The sequence below is a fragment of the Anguilla anguilla genome, chromosome 9, assembly GCF_013347855.1.
Source record: "Anguilla anguilla isolate fAngAng1 chromosome 9, fAngAng1.pri, whole genome shotgun sequence".
Classification (NCBI taxonomy): Eukaryota; Metazoa; Chordata; class Actinopteri; order Anguilliformes; family Anguillidae; genus Anguilla; species Anguilla anguilla.
The window spans coordinates 4,054,645-4,069,644 of NC_049209.1; the positions used below are offsets into that span (position 1 = coordinate 4,054,645).

A 15,000-nucleotide genomic window follows, 5' to 3' on the forward strand; every position below is an offset into this window, starting at 1 on the left:
AGATGGAAAGCATGTTCATGTAGACGGGGGGGGGGTGGGGGGGGTGGGGGATAAAGAATAGAACCTGCTATCACCTGCCATAACGTTTTTTCATGGAGATCCGTCAGCCCCCCATTACGGAAAAAGGCCTCTGGGCTGTTCAATTAGGGAGCCATTGTGTGGGCATTCCGAAGTTTATACCGCGGCAGTAGTGCCCTAATTAGCCCTGCCTCGCGGATTCCTCTGCTCAGCTCTGGGCTGAAATCAGATGGAGCTGACTTGGGGTCCCTCATAAATAGGGGCTTTAGTCAGCATTGTGGGATTGCTCTTGCATTGTGGGATTGCTCTTGCGAGGTCCCGGCGCTCTCGGACCTGTTTGCCGAGCGCACGGGCGTGTTCTGTGGCCCGGTCGGCCATTTGGAATGCCAGCTAAATTCGAATTCCACGCAGTGACAGGGCGGTTGAGATCAGTGAGGTGGGCGGTTGGTTGGGGGGGGGGGGGGGGGGATGATGTTGAGTCATTAATTATAATCTTGAAAATTCTCGGACTAAAGGTCTGTCCCTTCCCCCTCCCCCCCCCCCCCCCCCCCCCCCCACACACATCATCGCCACCGCCTCCCTCTCTCCCTCCCTCCCTCATCCCTCCTTCCAGATGGTTACCCCAAAGAGGAGATCATCTACAGGTGGAAGCGAAGCTCGGTGGAGGTTGGGGACATCCGCTCCTGGAGGCTGTACCAGTTCTCCTTCGTGGGCTTGAGGAACACCTCAGAGATTGTGAAGACTGTGTCTGGTACAGTAAACCACTCCTTTTGTGCATATCCACATTTCTATTCTCTGCTAATTCAATAACTCAAATAACGTATTGGTTAACGCATAATAGGGTCCATTAAATTCCACAGTGCTGTTATTGAAATTAAGACATAATGTATTTGCTGAATGAAAATGTTATGTTTTATTGTACGTGTTAATCGATTCTCAAAGTAAGTCATTTTACTGAAGATAACATTTAACCGATTAAAAAAAAAAAAAAATTGGCTCATCATTTTCCCCATATGAAAATAAAAAGAAATAGCAATCGCGTACATAATTATATTACTGCAAAATCAAACTGAATTGAGGTCAGAAGTTGACTGTTGCATTTTTGCGCTGGGTTGTTCTGTAGATGGAAAGTTGTCTGCTTCACCGTGGTTTCTTTTGCAGTGTGTATCATGTGTATTGTCTTGTATCATGTGGAATGGCAAAAGGTTTTCTAGACAGTATGTGGCTTTTTGTGGCTGCTCCCTACTACAGTAGCGACTGATATAAAATAAAACCTCTTCTTTGACCTACACTCTCATAATTATGTTCCTTAACATTGCGGGGTGTGCCAAGAAAACAATCAAAATGCCTCTGGAAGGAAATTTATGCACCAAGATTCAAGGGGCCAGTCCATAAATCATGTGTGCCAAATCAGTCAGTGTAAAAGGAGACACTTTTTCGCACATTTGTTTTCTTGATAGACCTGACACAAAAGAGACATTATGGGTTTCCATTATCATAACTGTGACAGGCAACCTCTCGACTTCCTCTGCGAAAATGCAAATTAAAAAAGATGTGCTTTAAAGATGTGCCATTTGTTTAAGATGATTGCTGAAATGATTATTGATTGAGGGAAGGCGTTTTCTTTTTCTTTTTTTCTTTTTTTTGGCTGCAGTTCAGTCTTTTTCAAGAGTTTCGGTTTTTCCCCCTTGTGCAAAACTATGAAGGAATGATCTCCACCTTGGTTACTGTATGTCCTCAGCTAACTATGACCGAGAGTCCACAGCAGAAGAAAGTGAACTCTTCTCGCTTCAACAGGGTTAAGAGTGAGTGCAAATTGGTCATGTCCACTGATATCTCCTTACTGTTAGTGCCTACCTACAAGTGCCACCCTAGCTTAAACACAGTCTACCAGCTCTGATCAGTGAGAATTACACCTGTGAGTTAGCAACGGGCTCGCTAGCTCACCTGTGTTTCTGTAACGGGCTGTCGGGCACATGGGTGTGTAAGTGTGTGGGTGCGACTGGCAAGTCGGTACCCAGAGGGACCTTGGTTCCAGATCTCTGAAGAAATAATAGGAAAAAATAATAAGGATGTTGGGGGGGGGGGGGGGGGGAGAAACCACTATTTTTACATTCTGAGGGCAGTTAGTGTAGTGTCATCTTCCCTGAATTATCACACTGGTCGGGCACACACTTTGTTGTGAAAGGCACAGCATAGGCTTGAGGATCATAAAATGGCGCCGGTATTCATAGCGAAGTAGCCACGATGTTAAATTATCAAGAAAGCCTAGCGAGCCTTTAGCGTAATATACTGTACATTTATGTCAGGCAGCCTCTATTAACCCTGTGCACACACAGGATGTTTAAAAGCTTTTCCAGATGATTCCAAATGTCATGTGCAAATGCAAATCGTGATCCTTATTAAAACTGCCGGCAGTGCGTTTATTCTTTGATTAAAAATACCGAAGTAATAATAAATTCTGGCTTGTTTCTCGCTATTGGCTGGGAACTGCCATAAGAGAATTAATTGTTTGTGAGCACAGGATCATGGGATAGGTGGTGCGTGATACTTAGGCACACTGCCCAGAGGCTTATGTTAGGGCTCATAGCCTAAAGGTTGCAGGTTTGATTACCCTTCAGAAAGGTACTTAACCTCATTGTGTAAAATATGCTACACGTTTTGGGATGGAAGAAAAGCGTACTGTTTTTGGTTACTGTACATGTCTGTTGCGCAGTAGGCCTGGTTGTCGTGGTGAAGGATAGCTTTCATAAACAAAAAAAAAACAACCAAGAGCGGTTTTCACAGGGAAAAAACAAAAAACAGACCATTGCTCAATGCTTGACAAGTTATTTCCTAACCTATAATTCTAATGCATTTTATATTACTTTTGTCCACTTTTCCGTCCCCCGCCCCTCCTTCCTCGTACCCGCCGCCACCACCCCGAACCCACCCCCACCACCCCCGAACCATTTCAGCTTATTGTGATTTATACTGGCACTCTGCCCCTTGGCAAAGACCGAAGAAATGCCGCGCCATCTGGTCGGCCGTGCGTTTTGCCCACGGAGTCGATGGCTGCTCTCGCCCGGGCGCTCGGCTCGCTGGGTCCTGTCCTAAGTCGCTCCTCCGCGTCGCCCCGTTTCGCTGTCACGTCACGGCCCGCGTCGAGAGTGACGGAGCTGCCCGCCCGCCCCCCCCGGCTGGGACGGAGCCGCTAACGTAGCGCTCCCTTTCGTCCTTCCTGCCGCCGTCGGTGGGTGGAATGGCGCGGCCCGTCCGGGGGTTTCCGCCGGGGCGAACCATTTTTTCCTGGAGGTCGGGGTGGGGGGTGGGGGAGGAAGAAGAGAAAGCGAGGAATAACCGCGAAACCTTCGGACTTGCCGCAAGGCATTTTGAGGAGACGCAGACTTTCTCCCGCCCCCCCATCCCCCCCCCCCCCCCCTCCGCGTGCTCGCGAACGACGCCTTGGCGACCGCTCTCTGATGAGGGGCACGTGGGTAAACTGCGAGACCTTAGCATCAACAGCATCTGCCAGCTGGCAGATCAAAGCGGATCAGGGATATTGCGGGGGGGTGGGGGGTAGGAGGAGGAGGGTGGCGGGGGGGGGGGGGGGGGGCTCCATCTTCCATTAAGTTACATTCCGAACGCGGGGCCAGCAATTTTGTCGGTATTCATATTAATCACCGCCATTGTTGGCACGGACCTCCCCTGTTTTTTTTTTTTTTTTTTTTTACTGCCCCTCTCCTAAGCATATTAACAGAACAAATGAGTCGAAATGCGCTTCTATCCGAGTCGAGGCGACTTCATCGCCTGCAAAGCGATCGGAGTAGCCACGCGACCCTTTCAGTTTTGATTCTTATATTTTGCTAAAAGATCGTCCGTATGTGAACTGAGCTTGTCTTGTTTAGAGATTATATGGAATACGTGCACTCATATTTACGGAGAGCTATTCTTAGAGTGACCTTCTTGATTGGCTCGGTTGGCTTTTTTTTTTCTTCTCCTGTTTTTTTTTTTTCCTTTTTTTTGTCCATGTGCGTCGGCCTGTGTGATTTAGCCCGAGCCGAGACGGCCTCGGGTCGCATCGGGCTTCCCTCTCTGGCTACGGCGGCCCTCGGCTCTCAGGTTCAGGTTGGATGTTTGACAGCAGAGGCCTGGCGGCGTAGCGGATGAAAGGAAGCAGCCGAACGCCACGCCGGGGCGCGCGGGAGCCCCATTCCGCTACGTCAGCTAATTCGGCTAATTCTGCAATTCCGACGTCCGCCGTGAACGAGAGATGTTCTGAGCGGACTCGACACGTCTAACGAAGAAAAAAATAAAAAAACAGCGAACATCAGTTCCGTCCAGAATATTTCTTGGTAAATGTTCAACTCTATGCTATATCACCCCCCCCTTTTCTTGAATTCCCCCTTTGGCCCCTTGGCTGTGGTATTGTCTCTCGGTTTCCTCCTGTAATTCTGCAAAAGTTGCTGAAAAATATATATTCCGCCATCCACTCCATTAAACGGACGGGTGGATCCGGAACCCGCGGGTGTGCCGCGAAGTGTGTAACTCAGTTTAAGCCGAGGCAATCCACTTAAGGGAGGGAAGGGGGTTACCTCCAGCAATATTGTGCGTTTCGCTGGACGGTTAGCGAATCTCAGGAGGAGGAGGGAAAGGAGCGAAAAACAGAGCAGAGTCATCAGGCAGGAGCCTGGAAGGTGGGTGTGTCTGCGGGAAGGCCGGAGATTGGATGTGTCTGTGGGAAGGCCGGGGATCGGATGTGTCTGTGGGAAGGCCGGGGATCGGATGTGTCTGTGGGAAGGCCGGGGTTTGGATGCGTCTGTGGGAAGGCCAGGGATCGGATGTGTCTGTGGGAAGGCCGCAGGATTGCATGTGTCTGCGGGAAGGCCTGGGGATCGGATGTCAGTGCGGTGTCAGTGAGTCGGAAAGGCAGAGAGAAGCGGCAGCTTTAGTGTGGACTAAAAGTGGCGGTGTCAAAAATCTTCTCCCAGGTGGCGGTTTTTGAAAATAGCGCATAAATTATTTTAGCATTTTTTGAGAAATGGCAGTCAAGGGGAGGCCCCATGGGGGAGGTGGGAAATTATAAATACGAACGAGCCAAATGCAACACTGAGTGAAAGGACCTGACATTTCGTTCCGTGTCAGCACAGTACCTCGGTGAGCTCCTCGGCGCTGCATAGACTTTAAAGGGATTTGAAGATTGTTGTTTTTTTCTCTCTCTCTAAAGCGAAGACCTAATTTCTATAATAAGAAGTGATCTTTGAACTGTTATCCCTGCCAAGACTCTCTATGAGCAAGAGGAGGAACTGAAGCTATGAGTCACAGGCAGAATCCCTTCTGGGGACTTAAATAGCCATTTTCCTTCCTTCTTTTTCAGTCCCCGTTTGACAGAGTAATAGGACTGTAATTAACACCTGGACCTGCGCTGCTCCTGATAATCCAGAGGACAACCGTTGTCTCGGAAGAGCGACTGGTTGTTTTTCCTCTTCATTAACCGCCACCTGCACTAAGAGTTCCCGTCTCTCCTGAGGGAATGAGGGCTTACGCCAACCTGCCCCCCCCCACACCCCCTCACGAGTTTGCAGCGCAAAAAAAACTGTTATGGACAACCATTCTGCCGTTCGTCAATTCTATTTATACCGTTGGATGGGCGTGCATTCTAGCACCTTAAAATAAAACACTCAGAGACACTTGGTGCAAACGCCATTGTCAGGTTTTGGAGAGCGCAGACAAGCATGTGCTCTCCTCTGAAGCATGTGATGTCAGGTGCCTCTTCTTCTTAGCACGCCGCGGTTTGCCAGTCAGGCACGTCACACGTGCAGCTCAGCGGGCAAATTCGCAGGCCAGCCGGTTGACCAGCAGGGGTTGCTGGAGTGCGACAAGGTGATTTCATCCTCCCATCTCTGGAAGACTCTGGTTGGCCGGTTGGGCGTTGCCGTACCAGGGCCGTTGGCCACAGATGGCACTGGCAAGGTCCAGATTTGATACCAGACCACCGGACCCATCCATGCACTAGAACAGAGCCTTAACAGATACCGGACTGTGGGGCCCATCCATTCACTAGAACAGAGACTTAACAGATACCAGACTGTGGGGCCCATCCAGGCACTAGAACAGAGACTTAACAGATACCAGACTGTGGGGCCCATCCATTCACTAGAACAGAGACTTAACAGATACCAGACTGTGGGGCCCATCCAGGCACTAGAACAGAGACTTAACAGATACCAGACTGTGGGGCCCATCCATTCACTAGCACTAGAGCCTTGGCAGGATGAGCACCTAGCAGCTTCTTTCCAAAGCTTTATTTTAACAGTAGTGCCTATCAGAGATTCCTGTCCACTTCAGTGTATTTTTTTTTAAGCGTATAAGAGCATGTAATAATGAGCATTTTATGTTTGAAGTAAGGGCTTCAAGGATGGGCTAACGGTCGCCCCCTGTTAATTATCCGATAATTATGCCCCCCCCCCCCCCAGCTGCTCTCAGACACCAGTCCACAGTAGTGTTGAACAGTTTTTCGAGTTGCACGTCGCGTCGCTCGTCATGAAAACAAGCCAAGGGGCGAGCGCTCGAAAACGGCCGCAGGCATCTCCCAACAGCCGCTCTGAGAGCCCGCGGGCTGGAGCGCGCCCGGGCTTCGACAGCCCATAATCAAATCTGAGCGGCGGTACGGCGACCGCGGCGTCTGCCCGGAAACCCGGCCTCGTTTTTCACAGAGACGAGTGCAGTCCGGTTCACTTTACTCTCCTCTCTCCTCTCCGGGTGCCTAATTGCCCTTATCTGCTCGAGCCGGGGTCGCTCGCGTCCGCCGGCGTATCGACTTCCAGACGGCGAGACTCTCACCCCCCCGAGCACAGGTGAGCGAGGCGGACGCAGGGATTGGCCACGGAATAGATGAAGTAAATATCGAAACAAAGGGAAGATGGCAGCCAATACATTATTATTTTTGAGATCCTCTTGTCTTGCCATTTACATACGGTATCAAAGAATCTTTTTGGTATTGTACTGTATGTCAGTGGGCAAATGAGAGAGCTCAAGTAAAAATCGGTTGCCATTTTTTTTTTAGAGTACATTTTTGGAATGGAGCTGTCTATTTTTGGAACGGAGCTCCGTGATTCAGTAATGGTCTTTACCAAAATGCTACTGTTTCGCATTTATATTTTTCAGATCTTTCTCTTCTCTTTGCTTTATATTAAAACAGTGACAACGAGTCAGCTCCCAAGAGCCCAAATGATGAAGACTTATTGCGCAGCATTAAAGTTTTACAATTTTAGGAGCCAGAACAGATTCATAAAAGGACTTTCTCGTGCCCACGTTAGAGACTTATTGAAACACCTACACTGACAATATCTGTGTGATTTATTGCCAATCAAAGCCAAAAATAAAAAAATTTAAAAAATCTTTGCAATGTCATTGCAAGGAGGGAGGTTATTAAACAGAGACCGGAGACGTATGCATCACACTTTCTCCTTTATTTTCGGGGTGCACATTTGCCGGCGTGTCAACGCTATTATCCAAAGGGACGTACAGTAAGTGCATACCGAAGGCCATTGGAACAACTACAGAACGCTGCAGTACTCATTATGTAACAAGTTATTCATAGCCACGAACACATTAAGTCCAGTTTACACAGTAAACATTGCTCTCTGACCTGAACTACGCTCAGTCAAACTAGGAGGCATGACAAGCGACAACATCGCGATAATGATACAAAGTATAACGTAAGTGTTGTTTATCGTATAAACGGATGTTATGACGTGATCTGCGGTGGTACGTCTATAAAACACAGGCAGGCCTAGCAGGCTCAGACCTGAGGAATCTGGAATCCGGCCATCCTTCACGCGCCATCTTTGCGGAGAACGCGGAGCGACGCCGAACGCAGCGTAGCGAGAGGCCTGTTGATCCGCTCCGCTAATTAGATCTCGTCTTTTTGAAATGCAGATTGTCTTATTTTCGCTCAGTAAGCACAGCGGGGGGGATTAGCGTTTGCTCATCAGCGCACTGATTGTTCCCCGAAGATAAGCCTCATCCAAAACCAGTCAGAACGGACGGGAAAAATAAATAAGTGAATAAATAAATAAAAAAAAAAAAATTTTTATTTTTTTTTTTTTATTTGGTATTAGGCCAGGCATTTAATAGAGCTCTGCTTGGTTATGTAAGCAGGATGAGTTACTACCTGTTCCATAACATGTATAAATAAATGCTCACAGTGTTGGAACAGAATGGATAAGCTAATAAGCAGAAGATGCGAGGTGACTGGTTCACTCTGAAATTAATTTCTGCGACAAAGACCGAGCCAAATCCGGTTTAGTAAAAATGCCGATAACAGCCTAAAATTTGGGCTTGTTTGGAATGTCCTAATTCTTGTCCGTTCGTGCGCAGATCCCACAGCCAGTCCAGGACAGTGCAGTGTCACCAAATCACTTTATTGATCACGTTGCAGACTGCAGTCTACAAGACAAGACTAAGCTTGCATGGAGTGGAGTCAGAGGAAGACCTTTCACATGCAGCTTTAACATGCAGTCCGCAGGCACCCAGTCGACCAGCAGGGGTTGTGCTCGATAGCAAAGAAACACAGGCCCCTAAGCCAGCTGGACCCCTCACATACCTCGGGCAAAGAAATCGGTCGATAGCGCATCACCCTGGGCACTGGCGCGGTCCGGATTCGATCCGAGGACGTGGGGCTCTTCCGCGCACCACCGCTCGGTGCCACCCGGCTGCTGTAAAATGGATTTCTTTTGAAGGTTTTGAGTTCTCCCCGGTGCTGGACCCAGTTTATTAACGCGTCTGACAGGCTTGTGGGAAGTCTGAAGGAGCCGCACCAGCGCTGCCCATTAAAGGCAGGAATACGCTGCCGCGCGCCCGGCTCTGTCTCCGAGAGTGACGGCTGACTTCCGCCGGCTGAGACCGTCCCGGGACCCAGGGACTCGTTACGGAGGTGGCGGGGGAGCGCTCGGCCGCGACGGATAATTATCGAAAACCGACACCCCGTCATTACCCCCGCGCCCCCCAACCCCCTCAAGACCCGAGGGAGTTTCGCTGTCCACCACCGCGCGGCCGTCCTGTAGCCGACGATGTCGTCCACTACGCGCTGCTCATTCCCGGCTAACGGCGGCTCATATCGTGCCGTATCACCACCATATTACCGCCATATTACCGCCAGGCGGCTTTTCCCCCGCGGTCAGCGGTAAAGGATTAACCGCGTTCCCCCGGTGCCGCCCCCCCCCCCCCCCCCGCTGCATCTGGAAAGCGATGCTGCTTCAGCATTTTCCCGCTTCTCAGAACGGCCATTTTACTCTGTCTTTACGGAGGCCGCAATCACATTACCGCGGAGCGGGGCGGGGCAGCGGCTTCCGTTACCGGTTTCATTCCCGGCGATGCAGCCGGGTCTGTCAAACCCGCCTGTCCCGCAGCTTTTTTAGAAAAACTGCCGTTGAATGGATTACGTTGCCCCATAAGTTATTGTACTGTTCCATAATGTTTTGTTTTTTTTGTCAAACGGAAGATTAGAATGTTTGGGGTGCATAAGGAAAGAATGATGTAATAATGTACGCATAAAATATGGCGGGGGTATGTTGTGCTCTCTCTCGAAGCAGCTATTGTTGCGCACTGTGAAAGGTGTTTTATGGGTAAGGCCGAGAGGTAAAACCCCGAAAACTTATTTGATTGATAGCCATTATGAGGCGATTCGTCATAACTTGGGGTGGGTGCTCGGCATCGCGGGCCACCGCAGGCAGGGATATGGGGATTTCTGTCGATCCGACGTAGATCCCAATCCTCATCCTGGAAAAAAAAACGTCCCCAAAGATGTCCTGCGCTTGCCCATGTTTAATTCAGCCGCCTCTCGATCTGATTGTGGGCACGTGCGGCTTCCGTCAGGCGCGGCTGCGCTCGAGTAGTTCTCCGCTGCACTTTCCCACCGCTCTGAAAAAAAAAAAAAGAAAAACTTGACGGCCACTCGTTTTTTTTTCTCTCCCCCCCTCAGAGCCTTGCCCGCGAGTGTCTCAGAGCTCCCTCTGCCAGGAGATCTCATCTGTCAGTAATGAACACAATGGCGGGAACAAATGGCGTGGGGTGTAGAAACGCCCGCCGTCCCTTTAATCTCCGCGGCGTGGGAACGCGCATTCCGGGACACGCTCTGGCGGGTCGAGGGTCTTATTTAACGAAAAATAAATAAATAAATAAAAATAAATAAATAAAAAATGCACGAACAGGCCTCTCCGTCAGATGAGGGACGTGTGAGTCATTATGAACAGGCTCCGTAGCGGGAAGCCTGGGTCTTAATTAGAGGCTGCCGACAGACTCCAACCTCGTTTCCGCGCGGGGGACGGGTAGGGGGGCCAGGTACGGGGGGATGGGGGACGGGAGAAGGGGGACGGGCTGTGGAGGTAACGGCTCGATCATCCGAGCCACTGTCGCCGGGGCGGGGCGGGGCTCCAGAGGGGTCCGTAGCGACGGGTTCGTGGCCCTGTGGCGGTAAGTCCAGCGGCGGCGGCTAATGGAGGATGCTAATGCGTCACGGGCGAGGCGCTGCTGACCGAGCTGAATTAGCACGTTAGCACGTTAGCCCCCATGGTGTTTCTCGAGCTGCTCGGAGCTCGCCGCACAGTGGTGGGGGGGGGGGTTGGGCTAATGCAATGTTAATAAAAAAACAAATGCTGCCCTTGCGGAAAGCCGTCTCGCGCTCATGCCATTATAAAAAGAGCACGGTCAGCAATAAAATAAGGGCATAACGAATTTCCGGGGGGGGGGGGGCAGGTGCACTGGTGTCAGGACCGCAAGCGAATAGGCTGATTAGGACGGCCTCGCTCGTGGCCCGTGCGACACGAACAGTATGGGGGTGGGGGGTGGGTTATGATACCATAATCATCATTTAACAAAATCATAAAGAAAAGCCACAGTCTTGTTTTTTTTTTTTTTTCACTTTTACATCGCAGCCACTAATCAACATTGTAGTGCACAGGCACAGCCAGCAGAGATCTAACAGGGCTGAACTCGGTCCTGCCAAGCAGAAAAAGCTTCACCCGTCCCCCCCCACCCCCGGGCACCATTCCTGAATCGGCGGTCCGTGCCTGACGTGTTTATGACGCGGTGGAGGCACGGCTAATCCTTTCCGTATTTGGGCTGATCCCATCGACCGTAACCCCAACCCTGACGTGTACAGCGTCTGGATTGTGCTGCAGGGAGAACAGTTCTGGTTCTTTTTTTGGTTTTTCTTTGGGGGGGCGGGGGAGGACATCTGGTTTTCCCAGGAAAAAAAAATATGTTTTTGTTAGCGGCTCATGCATATGCATTTTTGTTCTTGCGCTGGTCACATTCTCTGGTCTCATTATTTTTTTATTTTTTGCATTATAATGGTTGTGGATTGTGAGAAGGGGAGATGTGCACATTGATTGCATTATTGTGGACATGCATCAGATGTGGGTAAAGCATCAATGGTTTTGTGGAGAACGGCCGTGACTGGCCTACACACAGCCCTTACCTGAACCCCATTCAACAAATTTGGGATCAGTTGGAAAGCCAACTGGGAGCCAGGCCTAATCGCCCAATCAGTGCCCAACCTCACTAATTCTCTTCTGGCTGAATGTCACTTGTGGTATGAATGTGTGTATCATGTTATATGCATATAGGCTGTATATCTGTGAGCAAGAGGCGCATTCTTGAAATAGGCTTGGCTGATTTCCTTTTATTTATGAATCATTTTGTATAATTATGAATTTATATGTTTTTTTTTTGTATCACAGTTGTCATTAGATAAGCCTGTAGCCAGTCACATTTGGGCCTTGGGTACCATGTGAATTATCATGCTCTTTACAGACACGTGTTTCGATCTATTTGAATGCTAGCCAGGAAGTGTTTTTTTCCCAGAAATAATCACTTATTATCACTTTTTCATTTTTCGTTTCCTCCCCTTTCCACCTCCTCCTCTTCTCTGTTCTTCAGGAGACTACGTCGTGTTGACCGTCTACTTCGATCTGAGCAGGAGGATGGGTTACTTCACCATACAGACCTACATCCCCTGCACCCTCATCGTGGTTCTGTCCTGGGTGTCCTTCTGGATCAACAAGGATGCAGTCCCTGCCAGAACATCATTAGGTAAAATTGCACTTACAATTTCATCTACCGAATTAACCTTCTGAAGAGTCTTTTTTTTCAGAATTTCAAGTCAGTGTTCTAGAGCTCCACTGCTTTCAGTCACCAGCGGTGATTGTTACATCAGCATTAGAATGTTCAGTTAGCATTCCAATCACGTATACGTGACCTTGCACCTTGAAGGGTGATTGAGGGGGAGTTTTTAATGCAAAATAAAGTCATATCATCAGTATGTTCTTTTTTTAATTTCTTTTATTTCTTTATTTCTTTCAGTAACAATAACAACAAACCAAAGCTTGAAGAAATATGCACAATGGTGCTTGTCAGTGAAGCTTATAAGCTCCATTGCAGTTTATCGGTCTTCCTCATTAATTGGAGAGGTTTAATGGAGCGAGAATGAAGGACTGGTGATTTTTAACGAAGCCAGCCCAGATTTATCTTAATAAGGCATTAATATGCAGCTCGGCACGTCTCCAGGCTCTGTCAGTATTTCAGTGCAGGTGTAACCTTGGCCAACGGCAAGAGAAGCTGAAGCGTTTTAAGGATTTGTGAGATACTGTGAGTGCCTTCAGAAAGGTCCATCATAGAGGACCTCTGCTTTTCATGAGTTCCCATTTACTCAGCCAGCGGCCTGAACCTCACCTTTCCGTACGGAGAGATGATCCAAGCTGGCTCTGCTCGAAAACAGTGGCCATTCTCATTTTACATTAACGCCATTTTTCACTGAGCAGCGGGACTAATTCTCCAACATAAATTATTGAGATAACGATTGTTGGGTAAAAGATTTCTTTCTGCATGAAAGCTCTCTTGTCCTTGTTATTTCTTCCGGAAATGATGCAGTACAAATCTTCCTGTTTCTATTAAAGTCATGTCAGGTGTGATGTTACCGTACAACATCGATATTAATTGACAACAGGCAATCGATGTTGAGTAAAATGGGTTATTCCCCCCGCCCCCCCATGAAGATTATGACAAGGTAGTTCATGGGTAACCAGGGAGGATTAATGCTCGTGACATAAATCTTTAATCCCTAACGCCACCAGACAAAAGATCACCGCCATCTGACTCTCTGATCTGGATATTTACAACATCAATCTTGGGCGATGATGTCACTTTAGAACCTTACGCATGCAGTCGGTAAAGAGGGAAAACACGGAGCGTTGTAAATCACGCCGCGATCACATGGGGATTGGGGGGGGGGGGCGGGAGACGTAATCGCTACGGCAACCGGCGAGTGAGTGACAGCGGGAGGCCATCTGCACCGGCGGAGAGATTTGTTTGCGGAGCTCACTCTCTCTTCGTGTGGCGGTGTGTGTGTGTGTGTGTGTCTGTGTGTGTGCGCGGCGGTGTGCGTGAGAGTGTGTGTGTGCACGGCGATATGTGTTTGTATGTGTGTGTGTGTATGTGTGGTGTGTGTGTGTGTGTGTTTGTGTGATTGTGTGTGCGTGTGTGTGTGTGTGTGTGTGTGTGGTGTGTGTGTGAGTGTGTGTGAGTGTGTGTGTGGGTACGGTCAGCCTGTCTCCTCGAGCTGGCACATGCAGGGCTCCAGATGGCTTGCGGCTAAAGCCTCTCGGGCCGACCTCAAGTGCACAGGACTGTGGATCAGGAGGCCTTCGGCAGTTGGGCCACGTTCTCTTGGGGAAAAATTCACACCTCGTGTTTGTCGAGCTTGCTGCAAATAAATTGTTCTTATTTTTATTTTTAAAATCTTCACCATTCTTTTAATCCACTGTTCGGCATGATAAACAGTTTGTTCGTTGACGAACATGTAAGGGAGTACATAATCAGTGAGTGTGTGCCTGTGTGTGTTTGTGTATAAGAGGAAATTTGTCATTCAGTTATGTCACCAATAAAGTTCTGCTCATCCAAAAATCAGCTTTGTGATTTTCATACAGTGACAGGGATCCAGCAGGGATAAGCATTTGTTTGTTTCTATTTTTTTCTTTTATTGGTTCTCTTTCCCTCGATAAGTCCACGTCTCTACCACTTCCTGTCTGCAGAGGAAGTAGACGGACGGCGACTGACCCTTTGTTTCTGGGACCTTCGGGCCCCGTTCGCAGGTATCACCACTGTACTGACGATGACCACGCTCAGCACCATCGCCAGGAAGTCGCTCCCCAAGGTGTCCTACGTGACCGCCATGGACCTCTTCGTGTCCGTCTGCTTCATCTTCGTCTTCGCCGCCTTGATCGAGTACGGGACGCTACACTACTTCGTTAGCAACAGAAAGCCGAGCAAAAACAAGGACAAGAAGAAGAAAAATCCCGTGAGTAGACCCCAGACGCCCCCCTCCCCCAGCCCCCCCCAAATTAATACGCTGTTTACTTTAGACCTAGCCGTTTGAAGTATTCTGAAGTAGTCTGAACAAACAAACCACAGGTCATGAAGTCTTCAACGGAATGCAGCTTTGCTTAGCGCTATAATGTACTAGAGTTCCTCCGGTGGTAATTCTCCTCCTTGGGTTTGTGGGGAAAGGTCAAGCAGGCATTCGTTTCCCCTCGCTCTCTCAGGTAGCCTGTTTATCTTCTGCGCCTCTTGGCCGCGACTCGTACCCGAGTGCGGAAAGCAAACTCGCTATTGACCTTTCTCTAGGCCCTCGCGATCGCCATGGTTACGGTTCCCGGTTCTGTCCGGCTTTCCTGTGACAGGAATTGATGTTCAAGGACGACACAAGTTAATGTTCCCATTTCATACCTTTTAAGCGTTATTATTGCTTCTCTTAAACGGTGTTCGTTCTGAAGAATTTGTAAGTTTGAAAAGTTTGTTAAATCGACATTAAAAGACATTGTTTTTTTTTTTTTTGGAACGCCAATTCTTCAGTGGTTAGTATCGCTACTTGAATTAGTGTATCAATATTCTTTTATAGTATTTTTTTATTCTGTTTTGGCTATTGCTGGCACAACGTTGTCA

At 48.8% G+C, this 15,000-nt stretch overlaps 1 protein-coding gene across 4 annotated transcripts in view; it reads left to right on the top strand.

The window, feature by feature from the left end:
• Window positions 1–15,000, top strand: part of gabrg2 (gamma-aminobutyric acid type A receptor subunit gamma2) — a 43,007-nt gene that overhangs the window by 19,196 nt on the left and 8,811 nt on the right. For all 4 annotated transcript variants that reach the window (XM_035434834.1, XM_035434833.1, XM_035434835.1 and 1 more), the window contains exons 6-8: window positions 632–769; window positions 11,941–12,093; window positions 14,151–14,356. In XM_035434834.1, coding sequence (XP_035290725.1) covers window positions 632–769; window positions 11,941–12,093; window positions 14,151–14,356 — 497 coding nt within the window. The remainder of the gene's footprint in view (window positions 1–631; window positions 770–11,940; window positions 12,094–14,150; window positions 14,357–15,000) is intronic.